At 46.5% G+C, this 21120-nt stretch overlaps 1 protein-coding gene across 1 annotated transcript in view; it reads left to right on the forward strand.

Annotated features, from left to right (window-relative positions):
- Nucleotides 1-21120, forward strand: part of HELZ (helicase with zinc finger) — a gene marked incomplete in the record, with an annotated part of 102107 nt that overhangs the window by 69006 nt on the left and 11981 nt on the right. The window contains 7 exon segments of the mRNA XM_077460648.1: nt 6-55; nt 1923-2107; nt 8141-8345; nt 11349-11425; nt 12982-13558; nt 13862-14081; nt 17216-17726. Coding sequence (XP_077316774.1) covers nt 6-55; nt 1923-2107; nt 8141-8345; nt 11349-11425; nt 12982-13558; nt 13862-14081; nt 17216-17726 — 1825 coding nt within the window.

Consider the following 21120-nt stretch of genomic DNA (forward strand, 5'->3'; position numbering starts at 1 on the left):
CAGGGGGGCAAAGGTCATCACAATCAGAATGAGCACTTTCAAGGTGAAGCAATGGGTAAGTCGTTTTTTTTTTCTTTTCTGATTTTCACCACACATCGAATTCCTTCACCCACCGATGGAAGTTCTGGTTACTTTGACATTTGTGGACTCCTGGAAATTGAGCATTACACATACAAACATATCAGAAATAGATGAATATAAAGACCGTAGATAAGTCAAATGGATATTTAGACTTCTTGTTTTTACCGGACTGCACGAGAAACGATTCAACGGTGCAGCCGGCTTGTCAGAGAGACCGGAACGTTTCCAGTTGCCTCTATGGCCTTGGAGGACCGGAGTGACGCCATGTCACTTCCACGTTTTCGCTTTTGAGGCCGGATTCACTCTTATGCAAATTTGATTTCCCCACATCCAGTTCGCATGACAGGAGAGTGTGCCCAGCTCGCAATGGAACCCAAAGTCGCTTGTCAAGTCGCACCCCATGTTTCCCAATGGGTACCATTCATATTTGTGAGACTTCTGTGCGATCATGCACTACTTTGGTCTGACTTTGATGCAACTTGAGGGCTATAGACTTCAATGTAAACCCTCAAAAGTTGTATGAAAGTCACACCTTCATGATATACATGCGACTTGTGTGCATCTTTGTAAAGCACAAACGACCTAGCCCCAGTGCTTGCCCCAGCCCCAGTGCTTGCCCCAGCCCCAGTGCTTGCCCCAGCCCCAGTGCTTGCCCCAGCCCCAGTGCTTGCCCCAGCCCCAGTGCTTGCCCCAGCCCCAGTGCTTGCCCCAGCCCCAGTGCTTGCCCCAGCCCCAGTGCTTGCCCCAGCCCCAGTGCTTGCCCCATCCCCAGTGCTTGCCCCATCCCCAGTGCTTGCCCCATCCCCAGTGCTTGCCCCATCCCCAGTGCTTGCCCCATCCCCAGCGCTTGCCCCATCCCCAGCGCTTGCCCCATCCCCAGCGCTTGCCCCATCCCCAGCGCTTGCCCCATCCCCAGCGCTTGCCCCATCCCCAGCGCTTGCCCCATCCCCAGCGCTTGCCCCATCCCCAGCGCTTGCCCCATCCCCAGCGCTTGCCCCATCCCCAGCGCTTGCCCCATCCCCAGCGCTTGCCCCATCCCCAGCGCTTGCCCCATCCCCAGCGCTTGCCCCATCCCCAGCGCTTGCCCCATCCCCAGCGCTTGCCCCATCCCCAGCGCTTGCCCCATCCCCAGCGCTTGCCCCATCCCCAGCGCTTGCCCCAGCGCCCCAGCGCTTGCCCCAGCCCCAGCGCTTGCCCCAGCCCCAATTACTTCAGCAGGGAAAGGAATTGTGTCACACCATGTATGTTATCTTTGGTCAAAGCTTAAGTCCCAACAAAGTCACACTCATCCAAATTCACAATGGAAATCTCACAATTTTCAAGTCGCACAAATGTGAACGGAGTCTTAGTATTTTGTCAGCACTCAGCTTTTTATCCAGCAGCAGGGAGAGAGCCCTGAGCATCAATCAGCTCACCTATATAAAGGCCTGTGGGCAGCTGAGAATGTTGAGGTCTGATTATCAGGTAAGATGTGGCTTTATCCCACCCAAAGCTCTGCAAAGTCTCTGAGCTCAAGAACCCAGATCAGAACTTCAGATTCTGAGAAAACAAGTTTACTTTTCTCCACATCAGCTCAGGTAACATCTTGGCACTTTTGTGTAGTGACGTTTAGGCCCTAGACATGAGAATATCACGCTGACTAGAAGCTGCAATTATGTCGTTTCTGCTAATTATATGAGCTCTTCATTTATTATCTTGTCTTTCTTTTATAAGAGCCCTATAAAGCAAGCAAGGGCTCCATAATGATTAGTGTAATGATACATTGTGCCCACCAATACTGCACTTGTGATAGGAAATCTCATGTTCTAAGCTTTTTCTATTTCTTCTTTTTTCTGTTGTAGTTCAACCCAACCCGTCTGTGCTGATTGGCAACCCTATCCGAGCGTACACCCCTCCAATGGGTCCACACACCAACATGGGGAAATCTCCGAGCCCCGTGCAGAGAATAGATCCTCATACCGGGACCAGTATCCTCTATGTCCCGGCTGTCTATGGAGGGAATATGGTGATGTCCGTTCCTTTACCTGTAAGTACCGGCTCCTCTGATTGGTGCCTTGCAATGTCTTGTCCAATCAACTCGTATCAGAGATTATAATATTGTTTTCTGACGGCGTGTTTGATTCTTACAAAGAGGGATAGTTCTTAAAGTGGAGGGCCACCCTGAAAACAAAAAAAATATTAAAAATTACAAAAAAATATAAAAAAAAAAAAATGAAAAAAAATTTTTTTTTTTACTTACCAGAAATGCCTGTTGCTAGGCACTTTCTCCTAATCTTCCTCTTCCTCCTCCGTGGAGATCTTCTGTCTTCTGTCTTCGTCGCGGCGTCTTCTGGGTAATGAGTCGCGCTGTGTTCTGGGAACTGTGTGTTCCAGAACACAGCGCGTCCCATTCAGAAAGCGCTGCGGGACTCGCGCATGCCCAGTAGCTGCGGGACTCGCGCATGCGCAGTAGGAAACGGGCAGTGAAGCCGTAAGACTCCACTGCCTGTTTCCCTTACAAGGAATGGCAGCACCGGGAGCCGAGGGACGGGTCGGCCTCGGGCGGCCGACATCGCGGGCACCCTGGACAGGTGAGTGTGTTGATTAAGTCAGCAGCTGCAGTGTTTGCAGCTGCCGACTTTTTTTTTTTTTTTTTCTATAACCGGCCCTCCTCTTTAAGTAGGATTGGTCTGTAGAGAATGGATTCCCTTTGCCTACGAAAGGAAATGTCTTTTCAGATGGTCTTATGATAATCTCTGGGTTGCTATGGGGGGGGGAGGCAAGAACCCCCGTTTTTCTCAACAAAAGTAACCCAAGGAATAGGCTGCAAAGTCATCTTCTCTCTTTTCATTCTCCACTCCCTCAACCACCTCCTCTCCTTGAACCTTTCAAGGGGTTGGCTTCTATTGACCTTTTGCTGATGCTTGGACAGCTTGCTTTAGGACGCAGTATTCCCGGGCTTTAGTTTCGCTCCCTGCCCCCTCAGTTTCTCACCCCCAGCCCTTTGTGTCACCACATAGACTAACAGATCTCCATCAAGGCCTCTTGGATCTTTTGGATCAAGGTGCGATTGTCCCAGTTCCTGTAGCGCAGTTCAATCTTCCCAAACCCCAAAGAGGGCATTTGTTCCTTTCTGGATTTGAAATTGGTTCTAAAACGTAAATTTATTTTTTTACCTTAATGCGTTCCTAGCATCAAATTTGGCCCCTCACCCCCTTTTATACTTACCTGAGCCCTCGTTGGATCCATCTCTGTGCATGTTTTGTAGCTCTTCTCTCCCCTCACCTTCATGTCTCCTTGGCTTTGCTGAGGCACCAGGAGCCATTGGTTCCTAGTGCTGTCAATCAAAAGCAGTGACGATGTGTGTGTGTCGATGGACGGCAGGGTGGGCTCAGGAGTGAGCATGCACGAGTGCCCCCCCCCCATGGAAAGCAGCTGCGTCCCATGGGGGGGGGAGGGGGGCGCTGGACTGAGAGGAGTAGCCAGCAGTGCCAGTGAGTGACCCCAAAAGAGAAGGATCAGGGCCACTCTCTGCAATTCCATTACAGAGCAGGTAAGTATAACATGTTTGTTATTAGAAAAAAAAAAATCCTTTACAATCACTTGAAGGCTCTGACTGCCTTTATTCCAACCCAAAGTTTTACATTTAAAGTGGATGTAAAGCCACTCTCATCCTTTCTAAACTACTGCAATATTGGTTATCTAGAAGGATATACACGCCTCCTCTGCATGTATACTTACCTGTCGCATGTCTCCCCTCTGTCTGCTATGAGACCCTAAAAACTGGCAATTTTGTGGGTAGGTCTGTTTTCCAGGGCTCAATTGGTGGAGTGGTGATGTCAGTAGACTCCCCGCCCACCTCTACACTCCACTTATCAACATGCATTTTCTCCTGTGTATTTCTTACACTGAACTTCTGCTATGGTCACTAACATCCAGTCAAAACCCAGAAAAGTCCCCACATGACTTCAGCATGTCCAATCATGCTGAGGTGTGGAACAGACAATCCTTGCAGAGCAGCTGAAGAAAGGAGTGGGGGTGGGAATTAAAAAATAATGCATGTCTCTAATGCAGGCCATACATGGTTGAATTTTGAACGAATTTTCTTTTCAAAATCAGAAAATTCGTTTTTTTTTTTTTGTGATCCGATGGCGCCCCCATTGATTTTCGAAATTCGGCTGACCAAGCCTTCAATTTCACCTCCTGTTGCTACAGAAAATAATTTTCGTGGCCGGGAATCTTCTTTTTCTCTCCGTAAAATTTTCTTTTCTTATTACATTTCTCGCACGATTCTCCCATCATTGATTAGAAAATCGTTTGTTTTTCAAAAAATGTCCGATTTCTCAAATTTGATTTCCACACGAAAATCGGCTGTTGCTACAGCCCCACTAATGGTGCGAAATTCATACGAAAATTCTTAGAAACGATTTTCGAAAGAAAAATTCTTTCGAAAATTCGAACCGCGTAATGGCCGGCATTAGGCTAGTGCACCAGATATGTAGCTCACCTGTCGATCACAGCAAGGGGGGAAACACTGACAAAGATTTCACAGTTTGTCTGTTTTATTTCACTGAAAAAAGATATGAGGATTGCACAGCTGATCTGGAATCCCGTACTCTATATTGTGCCAGACAAAAAAAATAAAAAACAAATTTACATCCACTTTAATTCACCAAATCTGTCATTATCTACCTTCATTCACCAGGGAGGCATTCTATGCGTGAAGGTAAAATAAACCTCTGTGCAAACTTTTGGGGATAGTTATTATAGCAAAAAGTAAAAAAAAAAAAAAAAAAAAAAAAATATATATATATATATATATATATATATATATATATATATATATATATATATATATATATATATATATATATATATATGTATATATATATATATATATGTATATATATATATATATATGTATATATATATATATATATATATATATGTATATGTGTGTGTGTATATATATATATATATATATGTATGTATATATATATAATATATTTTTTTCAAATTTGTTTATAGCGCAAAAAATAAAAACCGCAGAGGTGATCAAATACACCAAAATAAATCTCTATTTGTGGGGGGAAAAAAAAAGGACACAAATTTTGTTCCGGGTACAACGTCGAGCGACCGCGCAATTGTCAGTTAAAGCAACACAGTGCCAAATTTGTAATAAGTACTCTGGCCAAGAAGGGGGTAAAATCTTCCGGGGACTTAATCGGTTAAATAAAATGATGTCCCTCGGTATGGATCCATCATCAATCACAACACCCGCCGACCCGAAAGGAAGAAAAAAAAATAAAGCTCAGCTCGCCCCGAAGGCTCCCGCTGTCTGCCTGCTGCATGTGACCGTTCTTAACTGCTTAAGGACCGCCTCCTGCACATATACGTTGGCAGAATGGCACGGCTGGGTACAAGCACGTACCTGTACGTTGCTCTTTAAGTGCCCAGCCGTGGGTCCGGAACGTGCCGCCAGACCCGGTCCTGAGCTCCGTGACCATGGCCGCGGGACCAGCGGGACCCGATCGCCGCTGGTGTCCCGCTATCGGGTCACAGAGCTGAAGAACGAGGAGAGGTAAGTGTAAACAAACCTCTCCCTGTGCTTCCTACTGAGCCTGTCACAGATCGTCTGTTCCCTGTTATAGGGAAAGACGATCAGTGATGTCAGACGCCAAGCCACACCCCCTACAGTTAAAAAAAAAAAAAGTAAACACACACTTAACCCCTCCCCAGCCCCTAGTGGTTAACTCCTTCACTGCCAGTGTCATTTACACAGGAATCACTGCATTTAAATAGCACTGATTGCTGTATAAATGACAAGGGTCTCAAAAATGTCCGATGTGTCCGCCATAATGTCGCAGTCACAATAAAAATCGCTGATTGCCGCCATTACTAGTAAAAAAAAAAATATATATTTTAATAAAAATGCTATAAAACTATCCCCTATTTTTTGTAAAACTTTTGCACAAATCAATCGATAATCGCTAATTGCTATTTTTATTTTGTACCAAAAATATGTAGAAGAATACGTATCAGCCTAAACTGAGGGAAAAAAAATGTTTTTTTAGATATTTTTGGGGGATATTTATTATAACAAAAAGTAAAAAATAATGCGTTTTTTTTCAAAATTGTCGCTCTATTTTTGTTTATAGCGCAAAAAATAAAAACCGCAGAGGTGATCAAATACCACCAAAAGAAAGCTCTATTTGTGGGAAAAAAAGGACGTCAATTTTGTTTGGGAGCCACGTCGCACGACTGCGCAATCGTCAGTTAAAGCGACGCAGTGCCGAATCGCAAAAAGGGGCCTGGTCCTTTGGCTGCAAATTGCTCCGGGGCTTAAGTGGTTAACCGGTTCCCGACCAGCGCACGCGATGTAGGTTGGCAGAATGGCACGGGCAGGCATATTGGCGTACAGGTAGGTCCAATCTTCAATGCCGCCCTGCCATCGCGAGCGCACTGCCGGCGGGGCACTCGCGTGCCGGTCGGGACCCCCGTGAGTCCGGTCGCGGGTCCCGCAGACTCGATCGCCGTGAGCATACCCGCGATCGTCTCACGGGGCAGCTGAATGGAGGAAATGCCGTGTAAACAGCATCTCCCTGTTCTGCCTAACAACTAGTGACGCTGATCTCTGCTCCATGTGATTGGAGCAGAGATCAGTGTTCACTAAATTAAAGCCCAACCCCCCCACAGTTAGTAACACACCCCTAGGAACACTTAACCCCTACACTGCCACCCCCTGGTTAACCCCTTCACTGCCAGTGTCATTTACACAGGAATCAGTGCATTTATATAGCAGTGATTGCTGTATAAATGACAATGGTCCCAAAAATGTCCGATGTGTCCGCTGCAATGTCGCAGTCACAATAAAAATTGCTGATCGCTGCCATTACTAGTAAAAAAAAAAAATAATAAAAAATTATTAATAAAAATGCCATAAAACGATTCCCTATTTTGTAAACGCTATAACTTTTGCGCAAACCAATCAATAATCGCTTATTGCGATTTTTTTTTTATTTATTTATTTTTTTACCAAAAATATGTAGAAGAATACGTATCGGCCTAAACTGAGAGGAAAATTTTTTTTTTATATATTTTTGGGGGATATTTATTATAACAAAAAGTAAAAAATAATGACCTTTTTTTCAAAATTGTCGCTCTATTTTTGTTTGTAGCGCAAAAAAATAAAAACTGCAGAGGTGATCAAATACCACCGAAAAAAAGCTCTATTTGTAGGGGAAAAAAAGGACATCAATTTTGTTTGGGAGCCACGTCGCACGACCGCGCAATTGTCAGTTAAAGCGACGCAGCGCCGAATCGCAAAAAGTGGTCTGGTCTTTGACCAGCAAAATGGTCCGGTCTGTAAGTGGTTAAATAGCTAAGGGGCGGGGCCACTCGACGGCGCTGCCCCCCTTGTGACTTTTCCCACCCAGCATGCATCAGTCAATTTTTGGCATGGGAGGGGGGGGGGGTTCCGCCTTTTTCTTTTTAAATTTTAACGTTGAGTTCCTCTTAAAACCCATACCAGACCTGAAAGGACCTGGTACGGATTGTGGGGCGGGGGCGGGGGCGGGGGCGGGGCGCTCCTTAACCATATATTGCTAAAGACACTGGTGGCCGCCGGCTCCAAAAATTTCCATCTGAACCGCAGCTGGTTTGTAGGTCGGCACTGGACACGTGTGGGCCGAGCCTAGAAGGTGCATTAAACCTAAAGCCAAACATTTACAATATTGCAGCTTTCCAATTCTTAGATGTGACGGCTGCATTCATTTTTCTTTTTTTTTTTTCTTTTTTCTGGCGATCCAGCCAGTAGGTCTGTTTTACAACAGAACAAGCTCTGTCACATAATGTGTCCATTACAGGGATGAGACCAACTATTTACTACTGAAAGGGGTGCTTACAATGATCAGCTTTTATTGATGTAAAACCTTTTATCCTAAAAATGAAAAGAAAAAACGATATTACTGTAACTGATTATAAAGCGTTGGCGTTCGGCTTCAGTTTGTTAGTGTATCTAAATGTGCTAGTCCATCTGGTCTGTTTTTTCTTCTCTTGTAACCAACACTTCCAATTCCAGGTCCCATGGCCTCCCAACTACCAGGGCCGCTTCTCTGTGGACCCCCGGCTTATGACCCACCCAGCTATGGCATACAACATGAACCTGCTTCAAGGCCATGGCCGGGGTTCCCCCATTCCTTTCGGTCTCGGCCATCACTCGCCCGTCAATGTCGGACAGCAGATGCCGCACGCCGACAAAGATCAGCACGAGCTCAACCGCAATGGTATGTACTGTACTGCAATCCCTTCTATTACCCCGGGGGCAAAGATCCCAACGCTCCCTACTGTCTACTCTACAGCCTCTCCTACCTATGGCCCAGGGGCCAGATGCAGCCCTTTGCTCGCCTCTATCCAGCCCTTGAGCCACTTTTCCTGCCACCGATACCAGAAAGTGTTCCCCCACTGACACCAACAATGGGGCACTATTATTCCCACTGACACCAACAATGGGGCACCATTATTCCCACTGACCCCGACAATGGGGCACCATTATTCCCACTGACCCCGACAATGGGGCACCATTATTCCCACTGACCCCGACAATGGGGCACCATTATTCCCACTGACCCCGACAATGGGGCACCATTATTCCCACTGACCCCGACAATGGGGCACCATTATTCCCACTGACCCCGACAATGGGGCACCATTATTCCCACTGACCCCGACAATGGGGCACCATTATTCCCACTGACCCCGACAATGGGGCACCATTATTCCCACTGACCCCGACAATGGGGCACCATTATTCCCACTGACCCCGACAATGGGGCACCATTATTCCCACTGACCCCGACAATGGGGCACCATTATTCCCACTGACCCCGACAATGGGGCACCATTATTCCCACTGACCCCGACAATGGGGCACCATTATTCCCACTGACCCCGACAATGGGGCACCATTATTCCCACTGACCCCGACAATGGGGCACCATTATTCCCACTGACCCCGACAATGGGGCACCATTATTCCCACTGACCCCGACAATGGGGCACCATTATTCCCACTGACCCCGACAATGGGGCACCATTATTCCCACTGACCCCGACAATGGGGCACCATTATTCCCACTGACCCCGACAATGGGGCACCATTATTCCCACTGACCCCGACAATGGGGCACCATTATTCCCACTGACCCCGACAATGGGGCACCATTATTCCCACTGACCCCGACAATGGGGCACCATTATTCCCACTGACCCCGACAATGGGGCACCATTATTCCCACTGACCCCGACAATGGGGCACCATTATTCCCACTGACCCCGACAATGGGGCACCATTATTCCCACTGACCCCGACAATGGGGCACCATTATTCCCACTGACCCCGACAATGGGGCACCATTATTCCCACTGACCCCGACAATGGGGCACCATTATTCCCACTGACCCCGACAATGGGGCACCATTATTCCCACTGACCCCGACAATGGGGCACCATTATTCCCACTGACCCCGACAATGGGGCACCATTATTCCCACTGACCCCGACAACGGGGCACCATTATTCCCACTGACCCCGACAACGGGGCACCATTATTCCCACTGACCCCGACAACGGGGCACCATTATTCCCACTGACCCCGACAACGGGGCACCATTATTCCCACTGACCCCGACAACGGGGCACCATTATTCCCACTGACCCCGACAACGGGGCACCATTATTCCCACTGACCCCGACAACGGGGCACCATTATTCCCACTGACCCCGACAACGGGGCACCATTATTCCCACTGACCCCGACAACGGGGCACCATTATTCCCACTGACCCCGACAACGGGGCACCATTATTCCCACTGACCCCGACAACGGGGCACCATTATTCCCACTGACCCCGACAACGGGGCACCATTATTCCCACTGACCCCGACAACGGGGCACCATTATTCCCACTGACCCCGACAACGGGGCACCATTATTCCCACTGACCCCGACAACGGGGCACCATTATTCCCACTGACCCCGACAACGGGGCACCATTATTCCCACTGACCCCGACAACGGGGCACCATTATTCCCACTGACCCCGACAACGGGGCACCATTATTCCCACTGACCCCGACAACGGGGCACCATTATTCCCACTGACCCCGACAACGGGGCACCATTATTCCCACTGACCCCGACAACGGGGCACCATTATTCCCACTGACCCCGACAACGGGGCACCATTATTCCCACTGACCCCGACAACGGGGCACCATTATTCCCACTGACCCCGACAACGGGGCACCATTATTCCCACTGACCCCGACAACGGGGCACCATTATTCCCACTGACCCCGACAACGGGGCACCATTATTCCCACTGACCCCGACAACGGGGCACCATTATTCCCACTGACCCCGACAACGGGGCACCATTATTCCCACTGACCCCGACAACGGGGCACCATTATTCCCACTGACCCCGACAACGGGGCACCATTATTCCCACTGACCCCGACAACGGGGCACCATTATTCCCACTGACCCCGACAACGGGGCACCATTATTCCCACTGACCCCGACAACGGGGCACCATTATTCCCACTGACCCCGACAACGGGGCACCATTATTCCCACTGACCCCGACAACGGGGCACCATTATTCCCACTGACCCCGACAACGGGGCACCATTATTCCCACTGACCCCGACAACGGGGCACCATTATTCCCACTGACCCCGACAACGGGGCACCATTATTCCCACTGACCCCGACAACGGGGCACCATTATTCCCACTGACCCCGACAATGGGGCACCATTCCTCCCACTTATATTGACAATGGGGCACCATTCCTCCCACTTATATTGACAAAGGGGCACGGATTCTCTCACTGACGCCAACAATGGGGCACTGATTCTCTCACTGACGCCAACAATGGGGCACTATTCTTCCCATGAATGCCCATTCTGAGGCACTATTCCTTACCCTGATACCAACAATGGGGCACTATTCGTAATCACTCAGAGGGGAGTGTTTTTTTTCAGCAAAAGTGGAGCTTCTTTATAATTTTGGGGGACACTGCTCTGATGTTGGAGGAATCTGCACAGTGCCGATTGTACCCGTAAGACATAAAGGGGTCTCCCCTGTAGTGTGTGGCAGGGTAGGGGCAGTTCGCCACCTTCGGACTGTTCAGAGGGTCAGTGGTAGGTCACTTGTTTTTAGATTGAATTGCTGTAGAAGATGCTGAGTTTTTCTACTACTTACCTTCTCCGTGTTTCTTCAGGTAAAAATGAGAACAGCCCGTCGTCTGAAATGAATAAGCTGCGAACTCCGGAGAAGAAGCCTTTGGAATGTAAAGGGGTAAGAGAACTTTTCTCTGTTTACTCTTCAAGCCGTAATAAAATAAAAATTGGGCTCCTTCAGGGTTATGCTCTAGTATGTGCTAGTATGAGAGACTTACTTGCACACGGTGCTCTCTGGCGCAGCGCTGTCACGGCTCCCCGCCGCTTTCATCTTCACTCTGTCTTCCCTCCGGGATCACGGGGCTCCGGCTGTATGGTTGGTCGGGCCCGCGATGACGTCACTCCCACTTTAATATAAAAAATTACAATCAATACATCAAAGGTATATCTCGTCTCGATTCCATCGTACGGGGTTGTCTTTAGTGATAATTGGTCAATTGTATTGGACCTCCAACACGTTTCAACTCGTAAAAAGGTCTTCATCAGGAGGTAAACAATAAATAAATAACCAATGTTGCATGAAAAGAATGAGCGCTTGTCCACAGAAGCTCCAGATGGATTTTGATAAAATAGATAAAAAAGAGAAGCTGTGACCACTTTGTTGCGCTTGGATACTTTGTTCTGGCCTTTCCCTGATCTTTCTACATAAACCACATGTTAAAAAGGAGGTGCGGCAAATACTGTAGCTGCTGACTTTTAATATTTAGACGCTTGACTGTCCTGGAATTCAGCGATGTCGGCACCCCAGCCGCCGCCATAGCCTATAAGGGAAACCCGCTTCACAGGATGGTTCCATACTGCACATGCACAAAAAAACGGTACTTCCCCCCCCCCCCCCTCTTCCCCCAGAAAGGTGCACGGGGGAGTAGATAAGCAGATCTTCCACTTTTGGGTGGAATGCTGCTTTAATATCTTCCCTGTTTGTTGTGGCTGGGTTGCATTATACCAAAATCCACCTGCAGCTTCTGTGGACACACACTCATTCTTTTCATGCCTCATTGGTGTTTGTTTACCTCCTGATGAAGAGTTGAAACGTGTTGAGATTCTGTACCATTGACTAATTATTGATGGAATCCAGATATGAGATGTATCTTTGTATTGGTTGAAATTTTTTTTATTTTTTATATTTAAGTTCATTGCTTTAATTTTGTATTGAATAAAGAAATATATTTTTTAATATTTTCTTTTTTTTTTTCTATGCCTCTGGGTGTCTATACAAAGTCCCATTCCATGTTCTTGTACTCAATATTGCACTAGGGATGGGTCACCCAGGCATATCATTTGTTCAAGTGAGAATAATAAGTGTTTTTTTTATTTTGTATAGTAAACACCCCATATAAATATAATAAACCCCACATATAGTGGCAGGAAAAAATTGGAACCCCTTGGAATTAACTGTGAAACTTCCAACAAAACTGTAGAACAGCACTGCCTTAAATCCTAAAAAGAAATACAGTACTAACGGACATGTGTCATAAAAAAAAAAGAAGCTGATGGCCACTGTTCACTCAGTCAGAGATATGACGTCACCTGGTAGTCCTCTACGCGTTTCGTCATCAATTTGTGACGTCTTGATGGCCTAACTTTAGGCGAATAAGAGGTTTTTAAATGATGTTGCACTTCAGCGTAGATTCTGTCCAGGCAGCATTTCATTTTGTTTTATTTCTCTTCTAGGGTGACTTGGACCCAAATGCACAATCCAGGAGCCCCGAGTCTCGAGCCAATCTTGGGTTCCCCAATCCTAAATTTCATCGTAAAGAGAACCCCAACCAGAGGCCAGTCAACATTCACCTGACGCCTCCTCACCCGCAGTACCCCATGCCCAATCGCCCTTTCCAGCATATGCCTGCGATGCCAAGGCAGCAGTTCCCTCTACAACAGCAGCAGCAGAACCTCCTACCACAGCAGCAGAACCACCTATCGGAGCTACAGAACCAAATCCCTCCCCCTCCTTCCCCGCAGGCCCCTGTCCTCCCCCAACACAACCATTTAATCCAGCAGCCTCCACAGCAGACCCCTCAGCTCTCTCCAGCCTTCCAACCAGGCCAGTCCTTCTTCAACACCGCCATGCCGCACCGGCCACCATCGCCCACTATGGACGGTATGGTCCCTGAACAGCCGCCTCCTTCCATGCTTCAGGACGTCAATAACCCTCTTCGTTCCATGGCCCAAAACAACCCCATGATGTCCTCCCACATCAACAGCTACATGGAGGAATCGCCTCAACCTATGGCAGCTGGTGAAGCTTTGGGTGAGCGCCATCTTTTTTTTTTTTTTTCTTTCTGATTTTGTGGTGTGATGTTTTACCGGAGCCAACAAGGATATGATTACACATGTAGAGGCTGTAGTTCAGTGATGGTGAACCTTGGAACCTCAGATGTTTTGGAATTCCCATAATGCTCATGCACTCTGCAGTGTAGTTGAGCATCATGGGAAATGTAGTTTGAAAACATCTGGGTTGCCAAGGTTCGCCATCACTGCTATAGGTTCTCTTTATCGTTCTCTCATACAAACAAGACGTGGTTCTAATTTCCTCCCCCTGTGCTTTTTCCAGATCGTATACACAGCAATGTGGCCCTGGAGACCCTGAGGCAGCAACAGTCTCGGATACAGCAGTGGAATGAACACAACGCCTTTCTGAGCCAAGCCAGCCTGCCATTCCCTCACCACCACCACCACATGCAGGCCATGGGCCTGGCCCATCAGCAGCTGGTCCGACCCAACTGGAAGATACCCGGCGGGGGAGAGGAGGAGGCAGAGATCACCTACTCCAGGTAAAAAAAAAAGGCCACGCCTACCCCGAATTATCCTAGGATAACCCAGCAAGGGGCCCCATTCCGTTTACAGAGGGCCACACTTTTATAATAGATATACAGTTTTAGGGGTAAGCATACCAATTATAAAGACCTTGACTTTTTTTTTTTTAAATAAACGATTATACTTGTGTATATACTTTTTTCTATACTTAATATATACTTTTGTTTCACGGATAATATTTTTGCATCTTTTGAGATTTGAAGTTGCCAAACTGTAGAATGAGAAAAAAAAGAATTCACTGCAATGATTTAAGCGGCTCCCGCCCCGGCCTATGGGCGAATGAAGCCAGTGGCCGGCCTGGTGGACGTCATTTGATGTCCTCATGGATCGGGTCACACAGCGGCGCGATCTGTCACCGGTTGTGTCCACCGCACACAGCTGATGGCTGCTCGCCGTACCTGCCCACTGCCGGTACCATGTGACCGCTGTTAATCACGGCAGGTCACATGACAATTGTTAGCAATGGGTGGCTTCCTTTCAAGCCATCCATTGATTACAATTGTGTTGCTAGCAGTGATTGGTCACAGGGAGCACATGGTACAGACCGGGCCAATCACAGGCTCAGCTGCGGCTAATTGGAACAAAACAAACAATCTTTTTTTTTATTCAGTAAAATGCTTGCGTGTAACAATGACATTTTCTTGCTATATGCAAAATATAATTTGTAATAATAATAATAAAAATACTGATCACTTCCCCAGAGTAGTACAATGTTACTATGGTAGCATTATATATATATATATATATATATATATATATATATATATATATATATATATATATATATATATATATATATATATATATATATATATATATTATTTTTTTTGTACTGTCACCAGTGTCCCTGATCGCCACACCAGTTACAGTATATGATGGCGCTGTACTGCACTGGTGAGCGTATGTAAAGAAAAAAAAAAAAATTCCATTGAGTTACTTTAACCACTTGCCGCCCGCCATATAGCATGACGTCGGCAAAGTGGTTTAGTTATCCTGATCGGACGTCATGACGTGATCAGGATCGGCGCAGCACGGCGATCTGAGGAGCAGTCTGACGCACCGCAACGCTGATCGTGGTAAGGAGCCTCTGACAGAGGCTCCTTACCACGTGATCAGCTGTGACCAATCACAGCTGATCATCACGTGAACCAAGAAGTGCCGGTAAAACGGCTTTCCTTGGTTCACGCTGACAGGGAGAGCCAATCGGCGGGTCTCCCTGTCGGGGTGGAGGGGGGGGGGGGGGGTCAGCGCTGATATTCGGCACATTATCAGTGCAGTGCCCATCAGCTGCCAGCCTGTGCCCCAGAAAGAACGCCTGTCAGTGCCCATAAAAGTGCTAAACAGTGGCAATCGATGCCCCATCAGTAATGCCTGTCAGCGCCCTCAGTAATGCTTGTCAGTAGCTCCTCATCAGTGCTGCCTATCCAGTGGCACTTATCAGTGCTGCCTATCCAGTGGCACTTATCAGTGCTGCCTATCCAGTGGCACTTATCAGTGCTGCCTATCAGTGCCCATCAGTTTTTTTTTTTTTGTCTGCCTTTTTTTTGTTTCTAGCACAAATAATATAAATCACAGGTGATCAAATACCGCTAACTGTTTGTGTACAGTGTTGCATGACCGCGCAATTGTCATTCAAAGTGCGACAGCGCTGAAAATTGTCCTGGGCAGGAAGGGGGGAAAGTGCCCCGTATTGAAGTGGTTAACTGACAATTGTAATTGTCATGTGACATTGTACCCAAATAAAATTTATATATATTTTTTTTTCCCCCACAAATTGTTTTCTTTTGGTGATATTTGATCACCTCTGCGGGTTTTATTTTTTAACGCTATAAAACAAAAAAATTTATATTTTGCGCTATAAACAAAAAAAAGGCAATTTGGGAAAAAAAAAATTTTTTTTACTATAAAACATATCCAATAAAAAAAAATTCTAAACAAATTTCTTTGTAAATTTAGGCCAATATGTATTCTGCCATACATGTTTTTGGTTTGCGCCAGGCGTAGGCAACCTGGGGTCCTCCAGATGTTGCAGAACTAAAAGTCCCATCATGCCTCTGGGAGTTTTTGTAACTGCCAGCCTTGCAATGCCTCATGGGAAATGTATTTCCACAACAAATGGAGGGCCCCGGGTTGCCTACCCCTGATTTACGCAATTGCCCAGGTTGCCTAGCCCTGGTTCACGCAATTGTTACAGTGTCTACAAACTATGGGATATATTTATGGAATTTAAAAAACAAAATTTAAACTAGTAATGCTGGCGATCACTGACTGCGGTATTGCGGCGGACAATCTGATACGAACTGACACACTTTGAGTTATCCAGTGACACTAATACAGTGATCAGTGCTAAAAAATCTGTACTAATGACAGTGGCTGGCAAAGGGGTTAACATCAAAGGGGTTAAATGTGTGCCTAGCCAGTGTTTGTGTACTGTGTGTGCTTCTTTTACTCAGGGAAGACATGGATTGAAGTTTCTGCTTTGCAGGAATACAAAATCCATCCCTTGCCCCCTGTCGGAACTGAGATCTGCCTTGTTGACATAGGCAGTTTCCTGTTCTGTGTTGTTTTCCAGATGATCTGGCGGATGCCAGAGGACATCCAGTGCCCGGCACCCACAGATTGGCTTCTGCTGTGAATAATCACAGCAGAAGCCGACATGCCACCCGGCTGTGAATAATCACAGCAGAAGCCGGCACGCCACCCAGGTGTGAATAATCACAACAGAAGCCGGCACGCCACCCGGCTGTGAATAATCACAACAGAAGCCGGCACGCCACCCGGCTGTGAATAATCACAACAGAAGCCGGCGCCTACTGCAGGCGGTAGTGCAGAATTATGTATGTGTACCTAAAACTGCTACAGGTTAAAGAACTGCTTAAAGAATACGGCAAATTACTGCCAGTCCAGGAACTTGAGTTTGCCATACGCTGACCTATTGGGTAGAAAAGGTTACGGGTTTCTGCTGCCCATCAATTACAGCAGCTTTTTCCATCCCTCATACTGGGTACAGAAATTGTAATTGGTTAGCTGTGTATCTAGTGCTGTGTGAAGAGTGTCCTAATCACCCCATTACCCGTTGCTGTTTCCTCAGGTTTCAGGAGTTTCTGCGGGAGTTGTCACAGCAGGACCAAGGCGATGGCAGAGACCTCCCGGAGATGCCCCCTCCACAGTCTAGACTGTTACAGTACAGACAGGTCCAGCCACGGAGCCCACCATCGCTCGCCTCCCCTTCCTCCAACCACAGCGGTCATTTTCCCACCTTCACCGACAACACCCGAGACATGGACATGACCAACAACCCCGCCTTCCCCCAACACATGGCCAACGTCTACAACAGCCCCTACACCCTTCCTTCCGATCACATGACCCCACCACCGCCTATGAAATACCTGCAGCACGACGGCTCCTGGGCCTACGCCAACCTACAGCAGAACCCCCTCATGGGACAGGGTTTTCCTTATGGCCTTCCCCCCTTACAGCATAGAGCACCACAGAACCCCTTCATCCATGTTCCCAACCATCAGCCGCCAGCTGGACCGGAAGCATTTCAGCCCCCTGCCCCCCGCGCTGTGTCCACCACGTCACTCCACAATCTAGAAGAGGTAACTTGGACCTTTGTTTACAGTTTGTTTATTGCTGGTGACAGTGATTACAGTTTTCTAGGTTATTATTTCTTCTATTACAATCTACAAACCGGTAGCTGGGAAAGTAAGTTGAGGGACCCTTAAGTATCCGGCACCTCATTCCTATTAAATTGGCAATGGCAACAGGGTGATTGGGGTTATGACAGTGCCCAAAAACAAAGGAAAAAAAGTAAATATTATAAAATGGAAATTTTATTACATAAAACATCAACGCATATAGGGTTCATTAAAATTCTTAGCAGAGCATTTTACAAATTATTTTACTGGTCAATAGTATCAGTTTTACATGAAGTGGTCAATACTAGATGTTGTGTCCCTACATGTTTTGCCAACAATGGCTTCTTCAGGGGATATTGTGGTCCAAATAAATCCCCTGAAGAAGCCATTGTTGGCGAAACATGTAGGGATACGACATCTATTATTGACCAATTCATGTATAAGGATACTATTCACCAGCAAAATAATTTGTAATATACTCTGCTAATAATTTTTAATGAACCCTATATGTGTTTATGTTTAATTACGTAAATATTATAAAATTGAAATTTTATTACATAAAACATCAATGCATATAGGGTTTATTAAAATTATTAGCAGAGTATATTAGAAATTATTTTGCTGGCCAATACTATCTTTATACATGAAGTGGTCAATGCTATGTCGTATTCCCTACATGTTTCGCCAACAATGGCTTCTTCAGGGTATATGTTGGTCAGTATAAATTCCCTGATGAAGCCTTTGTTGGCGAAAAATGTAGGGATACGACATCTAGTATTGACCACTTCATGTATTCATATGCTATTGACCGGCAAAATAATTTGTAATATGCTCTGCTAATAATTTTATTGAACCCTATATGTGTTGCTGTTTTATGTAATTACATACACATAAAACATCAATGCATATAGGGTTCATTAAAATTATTAGCAGAGCATATTAAAAATTATTTTTCTGGTCAGTAATATCTGTTTACATGAAGTGGTCAATACTAGATGTCGTATCCCTACATGTTTCGCCAACGATGGCTTCTTCAGGGGGATTTTGTGGTCCATATAAATTCCCTGAAGAAGCCATTGAGGCCTTGTGTACACATGCACAATTAAGCATACACCCGTGTGAGGGTTATGTCTGCCCATATGGAGATGCTCAGGTGTTCCATGCATCCCCGTGCAGGCAGTCTCAATGTCGATTGAAACGCAGCTAATGGTCCCAATTTAACATTTGCGTGGGTGAGCGTTGCGTGTTCCTAAATGCAGACAGTGGGAATTTGGGGACCGGTACCCACACAGATGTCAAATTGGGAGCAGCGGCGGTGTCTGCACCCGCTTTTTCCAATTGACATGAATAGGGATGGGCTCAGGCGTGTTCGGATTCTAGTCCCAACCCACCTGAGCAATCCCGCCAGGAAGTCATCCATGCACAACGCCAGTCATGGGCAGTGAGGCATTTCCCGGCCCACAGCTGCACATTCACACGCCCTGACCTAGGCTGCTCATTATTGGCGCTGTGCAGTGACTGCTTGCTGGCGGGATTGCTCAGGTGGGTTGGGACTAGGATCCGAACAGTCCTGAGCCCATCCCCATCAACAACTTCCTGCGTACTATATATATATATATATAATTTTTTTTTTTTCAGACACCCTGGAGAATAAAATGGCGGTTGTTGCAATACTTTATGCAACACCGTATTTGTGCAGCGGCCTAATAAACACAATTTTTGGGGGGGAAAATACACTTTAAATTAAAAAAACAAGACAACAGCCCAATTTTTTTTTTTTTTTAGATTGTGAATGATAATGTTACAACGAGTAAATTGATACCCAACATGTCACGCTTCAAAATTGCGCCCGCTCGTGGAATGGCGACAAACTTGGACACTTAAAAATCTCCGTCTGCAACGTTTAAAATTGTGTACAGGTTACCAGTTTTGAGTTGCAGAGGAGGTCTAGTGCTAGAATTATTGCTCTCGCTCTAACTATCACGGCGATACCTCACATGTGGGGTTGAACACAGTTTACATATATGCGGACACGACTTGCGTATGCGTTCGCTTCTGGGTGGGACGGGGCTCTATAAATCAATTTTTTTTTTTTTTTTTACACTGAAATTTTTTGGATCACTTTTATTCCTATTACGAGGAATGTAAACATCCTTTGTTGGAAAAAAAAAAAAAAAGCATGACAGGACCTCTTTAATGTAAGATCTGGGGGGGTCAAAAAGACCTCAGATCTCATATTTACACTAAAGTGCAATAAAAATAAAAAAATCTTTATTTCCTATTGAAAAAATAAGTAATTCCCCTTTAAGACCATTAAGCGGAAGTGATGTTTGACGTCCATTGTTGTGGAGCCAAGTGGGGACCATCTTTTCCTCAGGATCGGATCGTCTCCGCCGCTACTGACGGCTCTGGGACACGGGGGGGGAGGGGGGGCGGGCACCTCTCCTGCCGCCGATTAAAAGTGCTCTTGTGGCGATTCAACCACTTTTACATGAAAGCAGACCGCCCACCGTTATTAAAAAAAAAAAAAAAATATGGGTCTTATGGCAACTATTCAACGTCCTAGTACCGACCTAGAACGATGGCAGGTGGCCTGGAAGTGGTTAAAAGCAAAAGATCCAAATAAAATTTTAATTTTGTATCTTTTGCTTTAAAAAATAAAATAAAAAATCAATTATTTATTTCCACACTGTACCGGAAGTGATGTCATGACGTCCCTCCAGTCCTCCAAGGCCATAGAGGTGGTCAAAGACAATCTAGTCTTCTACTGCCTCTGTTACCAGCTGGCCACATCGTCGGATCGTTTTTTGGGCGTGTTGGTAAAAAGGTAAGTCCAAGAAATACCGGTGTTCTGTCGTATAGTGTCCTGCCATCAAATAGTGTCCGGACCGTACTGCGCATGCGCAGTACGGAGCATACGAAGCTTCGGAAAATCTCCGAAGCTGAACGGCGCCTGCGCCGTGAGTGGAGGTGGTAGCCCCACCATCCAAGCGGACATAGGGTTGAGAATATCAGAGGGCCCCTCGCGGGTGAGCTTAGCTCGCCCCGCTTTGGGCTCGCCCTCGCTGCGCTCGGCTCTTTTTTTTTTTCCTACTCTATGTCCACTTGGATGGTGGGGATAGAACCTGGACTCACGGCGCAGGCGCCGTTCATCCTCGGCTATTTTCGGAATCTGTGTTGCTGCGCATTCGCAGTACACAGCAGACACTATCCGATGGAGGACGTTATTTGACAAGACACCGGTGGTGGTGGGTGTCCCTTGTCCCTCCCGCCACTTATGAAAGCTTTCCAGCAGCTCATGAGAAAGCCTAAAAAAATACTTGGGTTACGAGTGAGAGCTTTATCCATAACCCCC

This window comes from Lithobates pipiens, unplaced genomic scaffold (genome assembly GCF_037356315.1).
Source record: "Lithobates pipiens isolate NorthernLeopardFrog02 unplaced genomic scaffold, aLitPip1_a1.2 Scaffold_28, whole genome shotgun sequence".
NCBI classification, from domain to species: domain Eukaryota; kingdom Metazoa; phylum Chordata; class Amphibia; order Anura; family Ranidae; genus Lithobates; species Lithobates pipiens.